This window comes from Lepidochelys olivacea, assembly GCF_965140295.1.
Source record: "Lepidochelys olivacea isolate rLepOli2 genome assembly, chromosome: 2".
Lineage (NCBI taxonomy): Eukaryota > Metazoa > Chordata > Testudines > Cheloniidae > Lepidochelys > Lepidochelys olivacea.
This window is the reverse complement of record NC_140412.1, coordinates 242094296-242110880: the sequence shown is the minus strand read 5'-3', so window position 1 is coordinate 242110880 and position 16585 is coordinate 242094296. Positions and strand designations below refer to the sequence as shown.

General features: G+C 41.8%; 1 protein-coding gene across 5 annotated transcripts in view; it reads left to right on the top strand.

The window, feature by feature from the left end:
- The window catches only part of NRP1 (neuropilin 1), a 133572-nt gene that overhangs the window by 80882 nt on the left and 36105 nt on the right, over positions 1–16585 (top strand). For all 5 annotated transcript variants that reach the window (XM_084620233.1, XM_084620236.1, XM_084620235.1 and 2 more), the window contains 2 exons: positions 10871–11026; positions 14482–14626. In XM_084620233.1, the coding sequence (XP_084476359.1) occupies positions 10871–11026; positions 14482–14626 (301 nt within the window). The remainder of the gene's footprint in view (positions 1–10870; positions 11027–14481; positions 14627–16585) is intronic.

Genomic DNA, 16585 nt, shown 5'->3' with positions numbered 1-16585 from the left:
TCCACCTCCCCCCTTTAAGAATACAAGTTATATTTCAGTTCATGTCATTTTACAGTTCATAATGCCACTCCAGCAAATTATAACAAGCAATGCTGGCTGTTCAGTTGTGTCATTATGGGTGTCTTATGCTCTTAAGATATGTTTGCATGAAGGTAAAGAATGCTACAGGAATCTTCCTTTCTGGATATTATTACAAAGTATAGATGGCACAGGCCAGGAGCTGGGTTAATTGACCAGGAGGAAGCTGTGACATGGGAAATAAATGATGCAATTTGATAAAGGCTCATACTGAAATCAGATAGTAGAAGAGCCATAGAAAGTATGACATTTGGAATGTTTCAAACATTTAATGAGCCAGTTCAAGCCAAGAGAACTCCCAGGTCTTGCCTTTGCCCCTGGGAAGTCAGAGTGGCGGGGCGACACAGTACTGCACAAGATTCTTTGCTGTAACAAACCATGATAGGTACAGTCTGCAGTATGATAGAAAACCCTTCCTATGCCCCTGTTGACCTTGACAGCTAGCCTTGATATAGCAGGATCCTATGGGCCTTAGGGGGCAATCTTATCTCCAGCATAGGGGAGCACACCAAGGCTGCACTTGCAGCCTTATTGCAATAGACTACGCTGGTCATGTCACCCATTATAGAGGAGCCTGTGGATCAACATAAGCATGGACCTACTAGCTATGCACATGCTTCCCAGCCCAGCTCCAGATCCCCATATGCCGGTTCTTCTCACTGCTAGATGGCACCTCCTCCTGGTCATTCCAGCGATCAGGTCAATGTGCCTTCACACAGTTGCGCACCATCTCTCTGCTTCTCTTACTCCAAGCTGCTGCCTCTTTGTGATTTGACCCTCCAGCCAGATCACTATATGCATTTTCCCCCTTGAGGGCTATCAAAGTCTTTCTTCAGCAATCTTAGGCAGTCTTCCCATTCACCACTTCCTCAGTCTTCCCACTCACTAACCCATGGTACCACAGCCTCAATAGCTAGCAGGGGAACCCAGGCTGCCCTCTACTCCAGGTTCCAGCTCAGAGACCTTCTAGTCAGCAGCCAAGATCTGTTCCATTCTCAACTTTGCTACCTTTCCATAAGCCCTTTCCTTACCACCACCTGGCACTCCCCTACTCTGAGATTGCCACCCTCCCAGGGAGTAACTGTAGACTATCTAGCTCTGCAGACTCCAACCATGCCTCCCTTCTCCCAAGAAGTGACTACTGAGTTTCCCAGCCGTCTTTACTGCTCCTGCTAGCTTCTTGGGTTTTTACTAGCTCAGCCCACCTCTGCTCAGGTGAGCCTCCTTCTAATTAGGGCTTTCCTCCCACCTTTAATTTTCCGAGCTTGCAGCCCAATTGGCTGATTGGGCCCACCTGTCCTATCTCAGCCCTCTCAGAGCCAGTGTGGGAAGTACACCCCATCACATTCCTCCACAGCTCTAAGAAAAAAGCCCCTTTGGAGCCAAGCAGAGCCCCTGTATGTGCTCCTCTAGTTCTGCCTCCCACCATCATGCAGTGGAATCCCACCAGTTCCACTGCAGCCAAGGCCATCTGAAGACATGAAGGAAGGAGCAGGATTTGACTTTAAGTGCAACAAAAATAAAATTAATCTACGAGACAGGGCAGGTGACAGACTGCAGCAGTGACAGAAGGGGGAAGAGAATGATGGAGGGTAACAGTTACAAATATGGGGCTGTGGGTCAGAACACACAGCTGAGATGTGTTATAATAAGGATAGTTGTTACTGAGCCAGAGAGCTTTGTGTCTGTGGGACCTGTCCATTATTCTGAAGATGATAGACGTATTTATTTTACTGCAGAGCATCTTACTGAGACAATCCGGCATTTTTTGCCTATTCTTTCCACACTTGTACAATGGTATGAAGCTGAGGATTTTATGGGTCTTGTGGGTCCTTCCCTATTCCCCCAACCATGCTGTAGGGTTTCTGTTGCTGTGTTATTTGCCTCATATGTCCCTGTGTTTCCCTGCCTTTTTGTCTTAAGGGCTTGTCTACACTGGCAATTTACAGCACTGCAACTCTCTGGTTCAGGGGTGTGAAAAAACACCCCCATGAGCACAGCAAGTTTCAGCGCTGTAAAGCACCAGTATAGACAGTGCCCCAGCGCTGGGAGCTATGCCCCTCGTGGAGGTGTTTTTTTAGAGCTCTCTCCCAGCGCTGCACCGTGACCACACAAGGCACGTTAAAATGCTGCCACGGCAGCACTTTAGCATTGCCAGTGTAGACTAGCCCTTAGTTTTTGCCACTAGGTGACACTTTTACTTACCCAATAGGTAAGGTGGAAGGACAAAGGACATTCTCTCCATGTAGTAAATACCTGTCCTTCACAAGGCAATTCAACTTCTCTCCCATGTTTTGTTACTTACTCCTCTGCCCCCAGAAGATAGGGAGTGGAGAAGGGTATATTGCTACAGGGGGAAAGTTCCATTTTTGGCTCACGTATAAAAGTTTAATATATTTTTTTCTATTTTTTAAAATGATCTTCAAAGGGGCATCAGTATAACCTTCAAGCTGTCTGATAAACAAAGCTTCCAGCACATAGCTGACCAAACATTAAACTGAGGCTCACCTCACCTGCTCTCAGGAACAACTGGCTTTTCTTCAGAGACTGTTTACACATAACTTCAAACAACCAGCTGTACCTATCTCACCTGTTCCTTCTCTCCTTTGCAGCCTCCTACGTTGAATGCATTGGTCCAAATTCATTCATGGTGTAGCTTAACTGAAGCTACTCCAAAAATAAGCTTGTTCCATTATGGTATGAATTGAGAGAGCTGCATATTTTAGACTGCAGATTATTTTAATACTGAATTAAGTGGCTAAAGTAAAAACATGCTTTAGATTAGGCATTGCCCTTGATTTACCAATACAACTCCGATTAAGGTCAGGTTGTGCTCTGGACTGACATGATCCTTGTAGTATGGAAATAATTTTAAAGTGGTGTTATCAAAGTTGGTTGGTCAGAAGAATTGATGTCCCTTGCAAGTGGTCCTCTGTGTAATGACATCTTTACCTCAGGAAATCTACTCTGGTGTTTGCTTTTAGAAACCCAGATGCTAAAGATAGAATAGGTGTCCTTTTCACATTGCTTGAGGGGAGCAGCTTCTGCAGGAACAGGGTGGACAGCACAGAAAAGTGGAGCAGCAGCTCCATAGCATCATCCCCTGCCCTGAGAAACCCATCAACATGAAATCTGCATGGTTTGAGCTAGACAGGTTGTGCTGGGAGAAGAGCAGAACTGGGGAACGGCCACTCAACACACCAGGTTCCCTTCAGCTACTGAAAGATTTCTAAGTGAAATCCTCATGGCAATTAATATAGTTTGAATTACCATTAACTTCCCTCTGCAATTCACCCAGCCCCACACTCCCCTCCTTTAGCACCAGGAGAGAGCCTATAGCAGGGCAGGTTCTTCAAAAATTCTGTCAGAAGGGAGGAGGGGGCTCAGAGATCACCACTTAGGGCAGTGGTTCTCAACCTATGGCCCGTGGGCCAGATGCTGCCCAATCAGCATAGAGCTACAGACCATGTGACATCCTCAGGGTAGTATTGGACGTGGCCCACAATGATAAATAGGTTAAGAACCACTGACTTAAGGGTTGGTTACCTATATGACAGGATCTATGCCAATGTTGCTTGGCTTCTGCTGCACTTCCAGATCTCCTACCCTGTGGGAATCCTAAAACCTCTCTCAATTGAGAGGGAACATACTAAGGACATTGCAAGGTGACCCTTCTATGTATGTACTTTATCTTTCTCTCTCTGTTCATAGCATGCCAGTCATCACAGCATCTCACCATAGTTATTGGAATTCCCCCCCCCGCCCCAGGAGGAAAGCATGAAGCCTATATATTTTAAAAAGACTTGACTTATTGCTAGGCTAACAGTAAACAAAAGAAACATGCACCATGTACTGTGCTAGAAATGGGGAGTCATTTTTTTGGCCTCACAAACTTGACAGCCCCCTTTAAAAGAGAAAAAATAAATGCAGAAAAAAGTGAGCAATTGCCTGATTTGCAGAGATTGTACCAAATGTTAAGAAAGTGAGAGCTGCTCACAGATAACTAGAAACTGTGGCTATGCCCATGTAACTCAAGAGTATTTACTCACTCCCATGTTCATGAATATCAGGTCTATCTTTGGGCCTCTTCCTGGATGTCAGTGGCTACACAGGCAGATCTATTTGGAGGATCAAGATCTAAGTCAGTAGAAGTTTTATCCATTATAATATATCTTCTTCATGCTTACCAATGTCCTCCTACTGCATTAGTGTGGGTGGTACAGCAGAAAATAGGGGGAAGCTAAGGTTATTTGTGTGTGTTTACATGTGTATAGTAATGTACTTGGATTCAGAATGCCAAAATTTATTAGGCAACAAAGTCCTGGTACCTACACCCTATGATACGTCTGGGACGTGATTACCTGTGATTACTGTAACTGGCAAAATGTCACAATAGTGCTGTATTGGTGAAATTCACTGCTTCCCATACAAAGCCCAGCTTCTCACATGGGAAGCAATTTGGCTCGGAGACTTTGGGGTGCTTGCTTTTCATTTGTGAGTGTTAGTTACTCATTCATTTTGAAAAAAGTCCTGTAATTATGTTCTTCTATTAGAAGAAATAGGTTCTGTAAGTATTGCTATAGAGTTTCCCATTTCTATAGTCTCTAACAAACTTGGGAAGGTTACATTCAGACTGTACTAAGTACTTGTCTTCATTCCAGATCACAGGATTAAACTCAGGTTTAAAATTAAATGTAAATTACAAATAAGCATTCAAAAACGTTAATTAAAAGTATTAAGTTCTTGAATCATGTATTGCTCAGCAAGGGTTCCTAAGTATCTTAGCTGGAGAAAAGATCCATTCACATTTTTTCCTTTTTCTGACCTACTCATTGTACGTCTTAGGGTATCTGCAAGTTAATGCAGAGTTGAAGCAAAGGTTTTCATTTTAAAGAAGTAATATTTCGCAATTAGATATGCTTCTTGAAGACTAAAACAATCTTTTTCTAAAGCACTAGAAGTACATCAGCCTTTCTGTTCATTGCTACAAGGAGGTTTCAAATTGCATAAGATGCTGATTACTTAGATTCTGGAGTCCATAGAAATCCAAATACTATTACATTTTCTTCTCTTTGTTATCAGAGTTTATTGTATCTTAGTGTCCAGGTTGTAAGGAGTTATCAGATATGAGATAAATTAGGAAGAAGATATTTTTCTGATTCTTCTGAATATAATTATGTTACTTCAGAAATTTTAAAATATATATATATATTTCAGTAGAACATAGAAATGAGTATTTGAAGACTTGTTTCTCAGCATTGTATATGCAATGAATGCATTTCATAAAATACATTTAGCCCATTTCATCATAACATTGCATTCCCTGTGCTTTAAAATCAAACTCTTTTCAAAGACTCACACTATAAATATCACACAGAGCTAATGTCGACCAGTGGCAGTGCTTCTCCCACCTCACTAACCGCATTTTTCTTTCACATTTGATCTTTATGCTTTCCACACTGGAGCGATTTGGTATGCTGAATTCTGGAAATGTCTCAAGTTGAAATGCTAGTGTATTAACCTGCTGTACTGAGTCTCTTTTGTTTCTCTTTACCAGAGTGCTGCTTGCCAATTTTTACAACTACAGCAGATTTCACTATTCAAATAGAACCAGATGGAACACCAGTTCAAAGAACTTGTCAGAATTAAATATTTCTTTTTTAATTAGTTGCTTCTGATTTATGCAAAAAAAATTAACATAAGAGTGGGAGAATGTGCCATGAATCCAGATGTAATACAGCCCACACAAGCATTATCTTTTCTCAGTCAAAAAACAGAGGTCTTTTCTTTTTTCTTTTTGGGCTTCATTTTTCTTACACTTTATGCATTTTTCTTTCTTCAGCAAGCACAGTGCTGACAGTTGCTGAAGCTCCTTTATACCTTGCAGCCAAACCTTTTCATCCTTTTCCAAAGTTTTCTCCTATAGAAGCTGGTTAATCTGCCTCTAAGAAAAATCTCTCTAAACTCAGTACTGCAACACCAGGGTCAGTGCCTGCATGCAATAGCCCCCTTTACATTTAAGTTTTAAGGTTACAAAGCAGCAATGGGGATTTAGGCTTGAAGCTAAGACTGTAAAGAATATTTCAGCTTTTAAAGCAAGGGCAGCTCTTGTTTTGCTGCTGTGATATTTTTGTCCTTTGACACAAATGTTTGCCCCATCATCTGTTTCATACTTACGTTGAGTATACATTTCTGCTAATGCACTTAGGTCCTGCTCCTGCTGAGGTCAATGAGAAAGCTCCCATTCAGTCCATTGGTGCATGATGGATCCCTCTTTAAGGGCCATTCTCTCTCCTTATTCTCCTTATGGAACTATAATTAATATCAATGGGAGTTTTGCACAAAGAGAAAGGATACATTTTACTCACTTAAAGCCAAAGTGGAAGTCAATGAGTCAAGGAGTTGTACTTTTGTAATGACCACAGATTTCAGGGATATAGACTACTGAAATTAATTTGATTTGCCAAGTAAATTAAAAGTTCCTTTAGAGTTTCAATTAAAGGCTGTAACCCATGTGACTTAAATATCAATAAATAAAGGAATTGAATAATAGTTCTACACACAGCATGGGCCAAAGTGATCAATCAAATCAACAGCAGCTATAAAAAAGGTATGCTAATGAAAGACAATGCTGATGAACCCTTGCATAATTAGAGTAGTAAATAGTAGGGCAGTGAAGTACCACCATAGTTCATCTGACTCTGAGAGCCATGTGTGTTATCTAAGGAAATGACACTATTCTCTAACAATATTTACTTTGGTATGTAATGTTAAGTGATTAATTATACAGCTTTTCAAGCCACAAGAGATGCTCACAACAAATAGCTTCCTGTTGTTTATCAAACTCTAGCCCTTTGTCCTTTATTTTCTCACGTTGTTGCCCAGGCCTACAGTAAGGGTGTTAAAAGCTTGTAACAACCATTCCCTTGCCATGACAGCCTCAGTGAACTGTATTTTATTGAGCAAAGCAGATTTTCATTTTGAAAATAAGGCCTTCCTCATTATGACATGATTATGTATGATTATAGGAAGAAGTAATATTCATTTCATGGCTTGTAAGCTACATGCTGCTCTTTAACCAGCAGTTTGCAGAGATTTCCTGTATGATTTACTCCACAGTGCTACGTATGCTACTTTGTCCTCCTCCTTAAGTGGTTTTGAATAAAATATGTGTGCAGCATTTTGCATATCTATATCTCAGGAATGTGACTCCTATAGTTTGTCAGACAATAGTGCAGCTATAAAAAGTATTTTTACTGGATGCTAAGAGGCATTGCAGAATAAATAGTCAGGCAATATTCATACATGGAAACAGTCAGCATCTTTCAATATGCTTTCACAGGGCAGGAATTGCTTTAAGAAGTCTTATGCAGTAAGCAAGAACAACTATTTTCCTTTGATAGGGCCATTTCTCTCCCAGAAAAATGATATATTTGAGATTATCCTCATTTCACACAAGCTAAGGGCCCAATCCTTTATACATTTGCTACCAAGTGTAGTACTTGCCAACATAAGTAATCTCATTGTAACAAGTAACACCCTAAGCACATGGGATCAGGCCCTAATGCATTATTTTTGAGAAGGGATATAAGTTTTCATCTGAATGAAGGCAGGGAAAGACTCAAGAAGAGAACAATCGAGATACTATAATCAAAAATAAAATCCTGGTATTGAAAGTGACGTGTCATGATGTCACTATTGTGGATTGTTCTAGGCTAGCTCAGATAATGGCCACTCAGCCACACAAAGCACAATAAACTTCTACAAAATAGTTTGCATCTCAGAAAATAAATACCAGATGTTTGTTTATCACACACTGAGTGAAATGTCAAATAATTTTAGTGAATGCATTTGATGTTCGGCTTCAGATGTACAGTCTTTCATCACCACATCCCTCCACAGTTCAAATTAACGCGAAACAGAAGTTCTTCAAACCAACGTACCAAAATACAACTAGTATAAAACAAAAAGCCAGCTGTCAAATAATCTATCACAAATGGAGATGGGCTGACTGAGTTAGGGAAAAATGGGCAATCTCTGTACATTAATGTTTGGAAGCCTTTGTGGAAAAGTGAGCATACTGTTATACATAGACAAAGACTAGAAAGTGTAGGGTACAGCTGTTCCTGAAAGCACAACCCCAAAAGCATAAGAACATCTAATGAAATTATGACACAGTTGTCCTCGAAGTATTGCCCTCTGAATATGATTCTTCTGGAAATTCTAACACTGAGCATCTGTGTCTGACCAGAGTTATCTTTTTGGTACCTTCAGTTGCCAGTGGGTAGTAGGAATTTGGATATAGGTTGAAATTCACCTCTGTGCAGAGGCCTATGCAACACTTAAACCCTTTGCACAGAGGTAAATTTCACCTATAAAGCCCTTCTCTAAACAGGTTGTAAAGCTTTATGTTCATCCTTAATGAACGTTAGAAAGAAAAACACAGTTCAAAGTGAGTTCTCAAAGTGATTAATATGAGAATTCAGTGATGGGGAGTTTAAAAGCACGGGAGGACATCTTATGCAGTTTCGAGGGTAGTTTCCACCTTTTTTATATTATTGTTATCACCTCAGTTAGTAAGAAGGATTCATAAACATGGTTTTGAAGGTCTGGTTTGATGGCAATAATTGTTTGCTTTAGAGTCAAACGTTTCCCTTAGCCTCTGATGTTAAGTTTTAGCTTGGCTTCAAATATCTAGAACTCTCATAACAGACTGTCGCTTGACTTCATTCAAAATGTATTACTGACTGTATGTGAAAAAATAAAAAAAAACCCCACTAGAGTCATTTCAAATCAGCTGGAACTGTACATGCTTAGGACCCTAATCATTTCAAACCTGAAGAGCTGTTGGAAATTTTAAGAAAAGCAGTTCATTTAAATAACTCAGCACTACACTCCCTCAGACTTCCAGATTTTCAAGTGCACTTCAGCCTGGAAGTGAATGTGATATTGGACATGACTCTGTGCAGCACACTTTACAATCAGCAGAGTACAATTTTGAGAGCATTTCAAGTTAAGTTGAGATTGCTCTGTGCAATGATACCCAGACTCCCCCATGAACTTTCAGATTGTAGTGAGGCTCTCCAGTAACTTTAACTCACTTGATTGTTTTTGTAAGACAGTATTGGGGGGTTTTTTTGAGAGAGAGAGAGAGAATTTTTTTTCTATTACAAACAAATCTTTGCAGCATTTCATCCCCAGAAATTCAGATGCCGGGATTTTTTTTTTTTGATTCATCAAGCTAAAATGCAAGTATTGGCATTACCAGCCTTAAAAACTATGGCAGAGACAAGGGTTTTGCACTGAAAGCCAGCACTATCCTTCCCACACAGGGCTACTGTTCTTCTGTTGCAGGACTTCAAAACAACTTATATATGACATGGAAATCAAAATAGCAGCTACCCTGTCCTGAATAACACTTCCTGCAGCTATCTGAGAAAGAATGCAGAGCATATTGATTTAGCCACTCCGGTGCCTTTGGGTGTATGACATATATCCAGGAAAAAGGATGCTTGTGGAACACTGGAGACATACATTCTGCATCCTGCATGCTTTGAAAATAATGAAAAAGCCAGAGACATGCATGGCACATTAGCACAAGAGGAGTTAATTCAATCTATTAATGGCTGGGCACTAGGATATTATGCTGTAGCTTGGGAGAGGGGTTCAATAGGGATTTGTGCAGGAACCAAATATTTGAGCAATTTATTCCTTAATGATAGCTGTATTGCCACAATATACAAGACAACTTTTTTTTTGCATTTACAATGACGTTTTTAAGTTTTAGTGACATATGTTGACTAGTAACATGATTTTATCAATCTCACTCTGACAGAATTAATTATAAAGACTCATGTGACTGTTATAAATCTATCTACCTTAGGGTTTTATAGTGCTGCCCATCACTGTAGTATCTGGGCACTTTCCACATACAAACAGTAGCAATAGCTAAGTTCCTAGTGGACTTCATGGAGTCTCTGTCTTTTGTTCCTTTTAGGGGAGTAAATTAGTAGGGCTAATATTTTGTGACGAATTATATTTCTTATATTGAAATGAAATAAATTGTTATAAGAGGCAAAAGCTAGAGTCCAGCTTTTTGGAAGGCAGGTTAATGAACTTAATTTTAATTAGCACTTCTTACTGTTTGGCACAAAGCCAGAAAATAAGGAAGGAATAAAAGTTGTACAGCTCTGATTATTGACCTACTTATTAGAAACCATCTTGGTTGCCCTCAACCCTTTGGATGCTGTCTGTCTGAATGAGGGAGGGAGCGAGAATGCATCTAACACACTATATATATATATATCTTTATATATACTGCACAGAAATGCACATGGAGTGGCATTCATTTCCCCAGCAGTCTGGAAAATGTCAGTATGGCTACATCTACACTTAAAATGCTAATGGCACAGCTGCAGCACTTCAGTATAGACACTTATTACAGCAATGGGGGGGTTCTGCCCTCTCTGTAGTAAAACTACCTCCCCGAGAGGGGGTAGCTAGGTCGATGGAAGAATTATCTCTCCTATATATGAAAGAGAACCTTTTAGTACATACCTATTCCTCTTGACTGAAAAGGCAGATGTTTTCACATACTATGGTAATATAGTTTAGGAATAAATTGATATGCAGTCACAGATAAGGAGCTATAGGCCACATTGCCATCAATAATAGGATACTTTTCTTTTTTTATTAACCCCTTATGCTCCTTTGGAAACAAGGCTGTTTTCTGCTATTATAACATTATTATGCTCTAAACAGATTGTCCATATCTCCATGTTTGTTATCACAGGTAGACCTAGGCCTTCTCCGATTTGTCTCTAGCATCGGGACCCAGGGAGCCATCTCAAAGGAAACTAAGAAAATATATTTTGTGAAATCATACCGAGTAGATGTCAGCTCTAACGGAGAAGATTGGATTACACTAAAAGAGGGAAACAAACCTTTGGTAAGTCTTTTCCATTTCACCTCACTCTTGTCAAGTGATAAACCATCATAGTAGCTACAGTAATAAGAAAGGAAGGATGATCAAGCGGTTAGGGCCCAAGTCTGGGATGTGGAAGACCCAAATGCAATTCCCTACTCCACAACAGACTTCCTGGGTGACCTTGGGTAAATCACTTTAGTCTTTCTGTGCCCCAGCTCCCCATTGTAAAATAGGGATAATAGAACTTTCTTCTCTCACAGAAGTGCTCTGTAAATAAATCCGTTAAAAGATTGTGAGGCTCTTCGAGTATGTCTACACTGCAGTCAGACATGGCTGGCCCATGCCAGCCGACTCAGGCTTGTGGGGCTCGGGCTCAGGGGCTGTTTCATTGCAGTGTAGCTGTTCGGGGTCAGGCTGCAGCCCGAGCTCTGGGACCCTCCCACCACTCAGGGTCTGAAAGCCCAGGCTCCAGCCTGAGCCCAGACGTCTACACAGTGAGTAAACAGCCCCTTAGCCCGAGTCCCATGAGCCTGAGTCAGCTGGCATGGCCAGTTGTGGGTGTCTAATTGCAGTGTAGACATACTGTTGGACACTACAGTGTTGGGGGTCATATAAGTACCTCAGATAGATGACTCAGCATATCTTTGCAGCCTTATAAAGATTAGTAAATCACCTTCCCTATTGCATTTGTCTATGGATTTGCCCTCTCCACCCTCCAACAGAAACAGCTTTTACCTCTTGTAAGAAAAATCCTCATTATCCACCATCGTGGGCATGAAAGTAATTTGTTTAAGGGCCAAATTCTGCTCACCCTGCTCACATGAGTAGTCTGTTCACTGCTACTCACATGCTCACCCAGAAGTCAGTATTCCCAATAGTTTCTAATGTAACCTAATGGAAACTGAATAACTCCATGCTGCCTTCTTTCAAGATAGTTGTTTTGAGCAGACATGGCTGTTGAAGTCCTGCCATAGTTATGTAATATAAAATATATAAACATATCTTTGTGATCTGGACATGTCTGTATCTTCCAGTCCGATCTCATACCTTCAACAAAAGTGTCCACTAAAATGATGATAATCTCTATCACTTAGCTGATTCAATCTTCTAAGCACTTTCATGAACAATAACAAATTAATCCTCACAGCAACCACTTCACATAGTACTATCCCTGTTTTACAAATGAGGGGAAGCTCACAAGGTCAAATGCCACAATGATGGGCACTGTATAAGAACCTAAATAGATATAGAGATATTAAGTGACACCCAACATCATGGAGGAAATCAGTGTTGGAGGTGGTATTAGAACTCAGGGGTTTCTGGTTGTTCGTCATGTGCTCAGAACAAATGCCTCTTTCACAACTAGTCTCAAAATTCAGTTTCCTTGGAAAACTTACAATTTACATGGCTGTTGTACATGCTTTGTTAATGAAAAGATTTGACCACTCTGACTTATTGGTTAGAAGAGTTAAAAACTTTTTTCTCTAGTCAAAGCAAATCCGATGTAAAACAGCAATGTTTTATTGTAGGTCAGAGTATTAAAAAAAAAAGAAAAGAAAATCACATCAACTAAATCTACACCAGGCTGACACTCAATTTTTATATCCCTGATCAAAAACCCAAAGGTAGGGGGACTGGGGCTATTGATGCAGCAACAAGCTCATGAAACTACACAGCTCTTTGAGGAGCCTTTCATTTTGAAAGGATTACAGCTGTAGCATAACCTGGAGTTCCATGCCTTTTAGTCAGAATCATTGGGCCCATCCAGACTCACCCACTAAGAAAAACCAGACCAATTCTTCTTTGAAAGATTTTGCTGCAAGAAATGGATCAGAAGCTGGACATCAGTGTAGAGCAGGGGTTCCGAAACTTGGTTCACAGCTTGTTCAGGGTAAGCCCCTAGCGGGCCACGAGATGGTTTGTTTACCTGAGCATCTGCAGGTATGGCTGCTCGCAGCTCCCAGTGGCCGCGGTGCACTGTTCCCAGCCACGGGGAGCTGCAAGCAGCTATACTTGCAGACGCTCAGGTAAACAAAGCATCTCGTGGCCCGCTAGGGGCTTACCCTGAACAAGCTGCAAACCAAGTTTGAGAACCCCTGATCTAGAGGCTCTCCCTAGATAACAAATCCAATACATTAAATTCTTTAATGAATAACTTAGAGGGATGAGCTGATGGCTGCACACAGCTAACCCACCAAGTCAATGCAGCAACTGAACATGACAAACAGGAAAATTGGAATTATGTGTAAGAAACTGTCAAATCTCCCATAAAAGGAGAAGTTCTTAAGCCTACATACGTTTAAAAAAAAACAGGAAATTTTGTCTTCACACTATTTGAGGAAGAAGCAGGAAACTGAGTCATCGTCTTTGGACTCTGACTTTTAGAAGTTTTGGCCCTATTACAGAGGAGCATGCTTACCAACAAGAAAGCAGAGACCAATACAATATTTATTTGTGGGACTTATTGTTTGACCATTGACCTAAAGGGACAAAGACAGGATCCTAGAAGATTGAAAACAATCAGCTATAAGGATTAAATCTCACTATACAAGACAAAAAAACTTTGGTATTTGTTAAAAAGGATTTTACATAACAGAAGGTCAAAATAAGCGGTATTATTCCCTGCAAAACTCAGAGTCCAAGTACAAGCAAAGGAATGCACATTTTATCCTGATTCAGTAAAGGAACTTTTACACAACCTAAAATGCAAATCATTCCTCACTGAATTAAATCCAGATCTTTGATTCTGAGTCACATGTAAACAAAGACCCTGGCTCATACAACACCTCTTTGCACCAGCTCAGTGAAGCTTAGAAGCCATAAAGCTGCCCTAACCAGGCAGCTGAGGTTTTTTCCAGCATAGCACAATCCTTGGATAGCACAGACCCAGTGTAGCTGCCCTTCATCATGCCCTCCACACAGACTCCTGGCATGAGGGACATGCCAGGAGAAAAGAGGCATTGCCAGACCATTGCTACACTCTAGTGATCCTCAGCTCACCTAATGGTCCCTGAAGCTGTCCTGTCTTGCTTGGTGGAGGTGGGGGGAAAGGGGTTAAACAGGTCCTCACAGGAGTATCTAGGTAGCATATAGCTACCTTTACCCACACCTTGTGTTCTGCACTGAACACAGTTCATCTGAGCATGAGGTTCAGGACCTATCCAATTTATCCCAGTCTAACTATAATGGATTAACAATTGCATTCAATATTGTCATGTATATTGTGTCTTCTTTAATTTTCTTCCCAAAGCCACAGTACAGCAGAGAAACTGTTAAGCATTGGTATGTTATATAGAGGCATCTTCCAGGCTTAGTTGCTTGCAGAAATGATGCTTTGTGTATAATGACATATTCCTCCATGCAAAAAACTGTTTCAACTTTGGATTGTTGGTATGTGTAAAACACAGAATTATAAACTACATTTAAAAGAAAATATATTATTTTTTAAAAATGGTGCCTTTCCTTTCTTCCTAAAGGTATTTCAAGGGAATGTCAACCCCACTGATGTTATTCATAGGATTTTTCCCAAGCCAGTGTTAGCACGATTTGTTCGGATCAGACCTGCAAGCTGGGAAAATGGGATATCGCTGAGATTTGAAGTTTATGGCTGTAAGATAACAGGTAGGTGTCCGGAAGATTTTGAAAACCTGACATTTGTTGTATTTACATTTGGCACTTTTTTCTTTTTAATGATTCTGTTCTCTAAAAAAAGACTATTCTCATAAAGTTGCCAGGTGTCTGGTTTTTTACCAGAATGTCTGGTCGAAAAGGGACCCTGACAGTGGCCTTTAAAAGTCCCGTCGGCGGTACAGCGAGGCTAAGGTAGGTTCTCCGCCTGGCTGGCTCCACATGGCTCCTGGAAGCAGTGGCATGCCCCCCCTCCACCTTCTAGGTGTTGGGGAAGCCAAGGAGCTCCACGTGCTGCCTCCGCTCCGAGCACCAGCTCCACGGCCAATGGGAGCTGTGGGGGCAGCACCTGAGAACACGGCAGTGTCCAAAGCTGCCTGACCATGTCTCTGCGTAGGAGTGAGGGGGGGACATGCCACTGCTTGAGGTAAGCGCTGCCCGGAGCCTGCACCCCTGACCTCCTCCTGCTTCCCAACCTCCTGCCCCAGCCCTGATCCCCCTCCCACTGAACCCTTCAATCCAAGCCTGGAGCCCCCTCCCACACCCTGAACCCCTCATTTCTGGCCCCATCACAGAACCCACACCCCCAGCCCAGAGCCCGTACCGCTCCCACATCCCAATTCCCTGCCTCAGCCCAGAGCCCCCCCCATACTCCAAACCCCTCAGCTCCACCCCCCAGCCCATAGCCCCCTCCTGCACCCCAAACTCCTCATCCCTGGCCTCACCCCAGAACCCGCACCCCCAGCTAGAGCCCTCACCCCCTCTTGCATCCCAACCCGCTGCCTCAGCCCAGAGCCCCCTCCCGCACCCTGAAGTCCTCATTTCTGGCCCCAGCTGGAGCCCTCACCCCCTCCCACACCCCAACCCCCTGAGGCAGCCCGGTGAAAATGAGTGAGTGAGGATGGGGAGAGCAAGCGATAGAGGGGGAGGGATGAAGTGAGCAGGGGCAGGGCCTCAGAGAAGGGGCATGGCAGGGGGCGGGACCTTGGAGGAGGGGCGAGGCAGGGGACAGGGCAAGGGTGTTCAGTTTTGTAGAAAGTTGGCAACCCTAGGTCCACATGTCTTCCACATTTGCATGGGCAGAGCCCTAAACAGGGGTATAGTTTGGCATAAAGTAGGTGGAATTAGCAAATATAAAAACCATAGAAGCAAAACCCCTGGAAAAATACAAACATTACTTTGGCATCATCTTTAGAGACTACAGATTTAAGTGGTGAGAAAACTGGGGTACAGTTTTCTTTTAATTATTTTACTATGTCATGCATTACTCTTTTGACAGTCCCTCACCTGGCCCTCCTTTCCGCACCCCATAGTCTCCAAGATATTCCCAGTTAGGCCAAGGGTTTTATTATAGATTTATTAAGGAGTTCATTTTGTATTTCAAAGCCAGGACAATGTAACATGGGATGAACAAAAAACCTTTATCTGGTCACTGAATATAAAGCTAGTTATTTACTGGTTTCAGAGTAACAGCCGTGTTAGTCTGTATTCGCAAAAAGAAAAGGAGTACTTGTGGCACCTTAGAGACTAACCAATTTATTTGAGCATAAGCTTTCCTGAGCTACAGCTCACTTCATCAGATGCATACTAGCTATTTACTGAATACTGCCCAATGTTAATATGAGTATCTAAACAGGGGGTCTAGATTTGCACTTGAAACTCAAATCAGCATTTATGTGAGGTGCATAAATGCCTAAGTGCTTATTTGGGCACTAGGATTTGCATGTTCTCTTTATAATATATAGTGGATACCCAAATTGAAAATTAGAAAAGATGTGAACGCACAGATCTACAAACCATTCCAACAACTAGATGTATAAGGCCAGATTCCCATTTGTGAAAGAACATTAGTCTGGTTGGAGTGCTGTTGCCCTTTTGTGGCACAGAGATCTCCCCAGATGATCTGTGTAAGCACTTTTGTAATGGCACCATCTGGCCCTCATTACCAGCAAA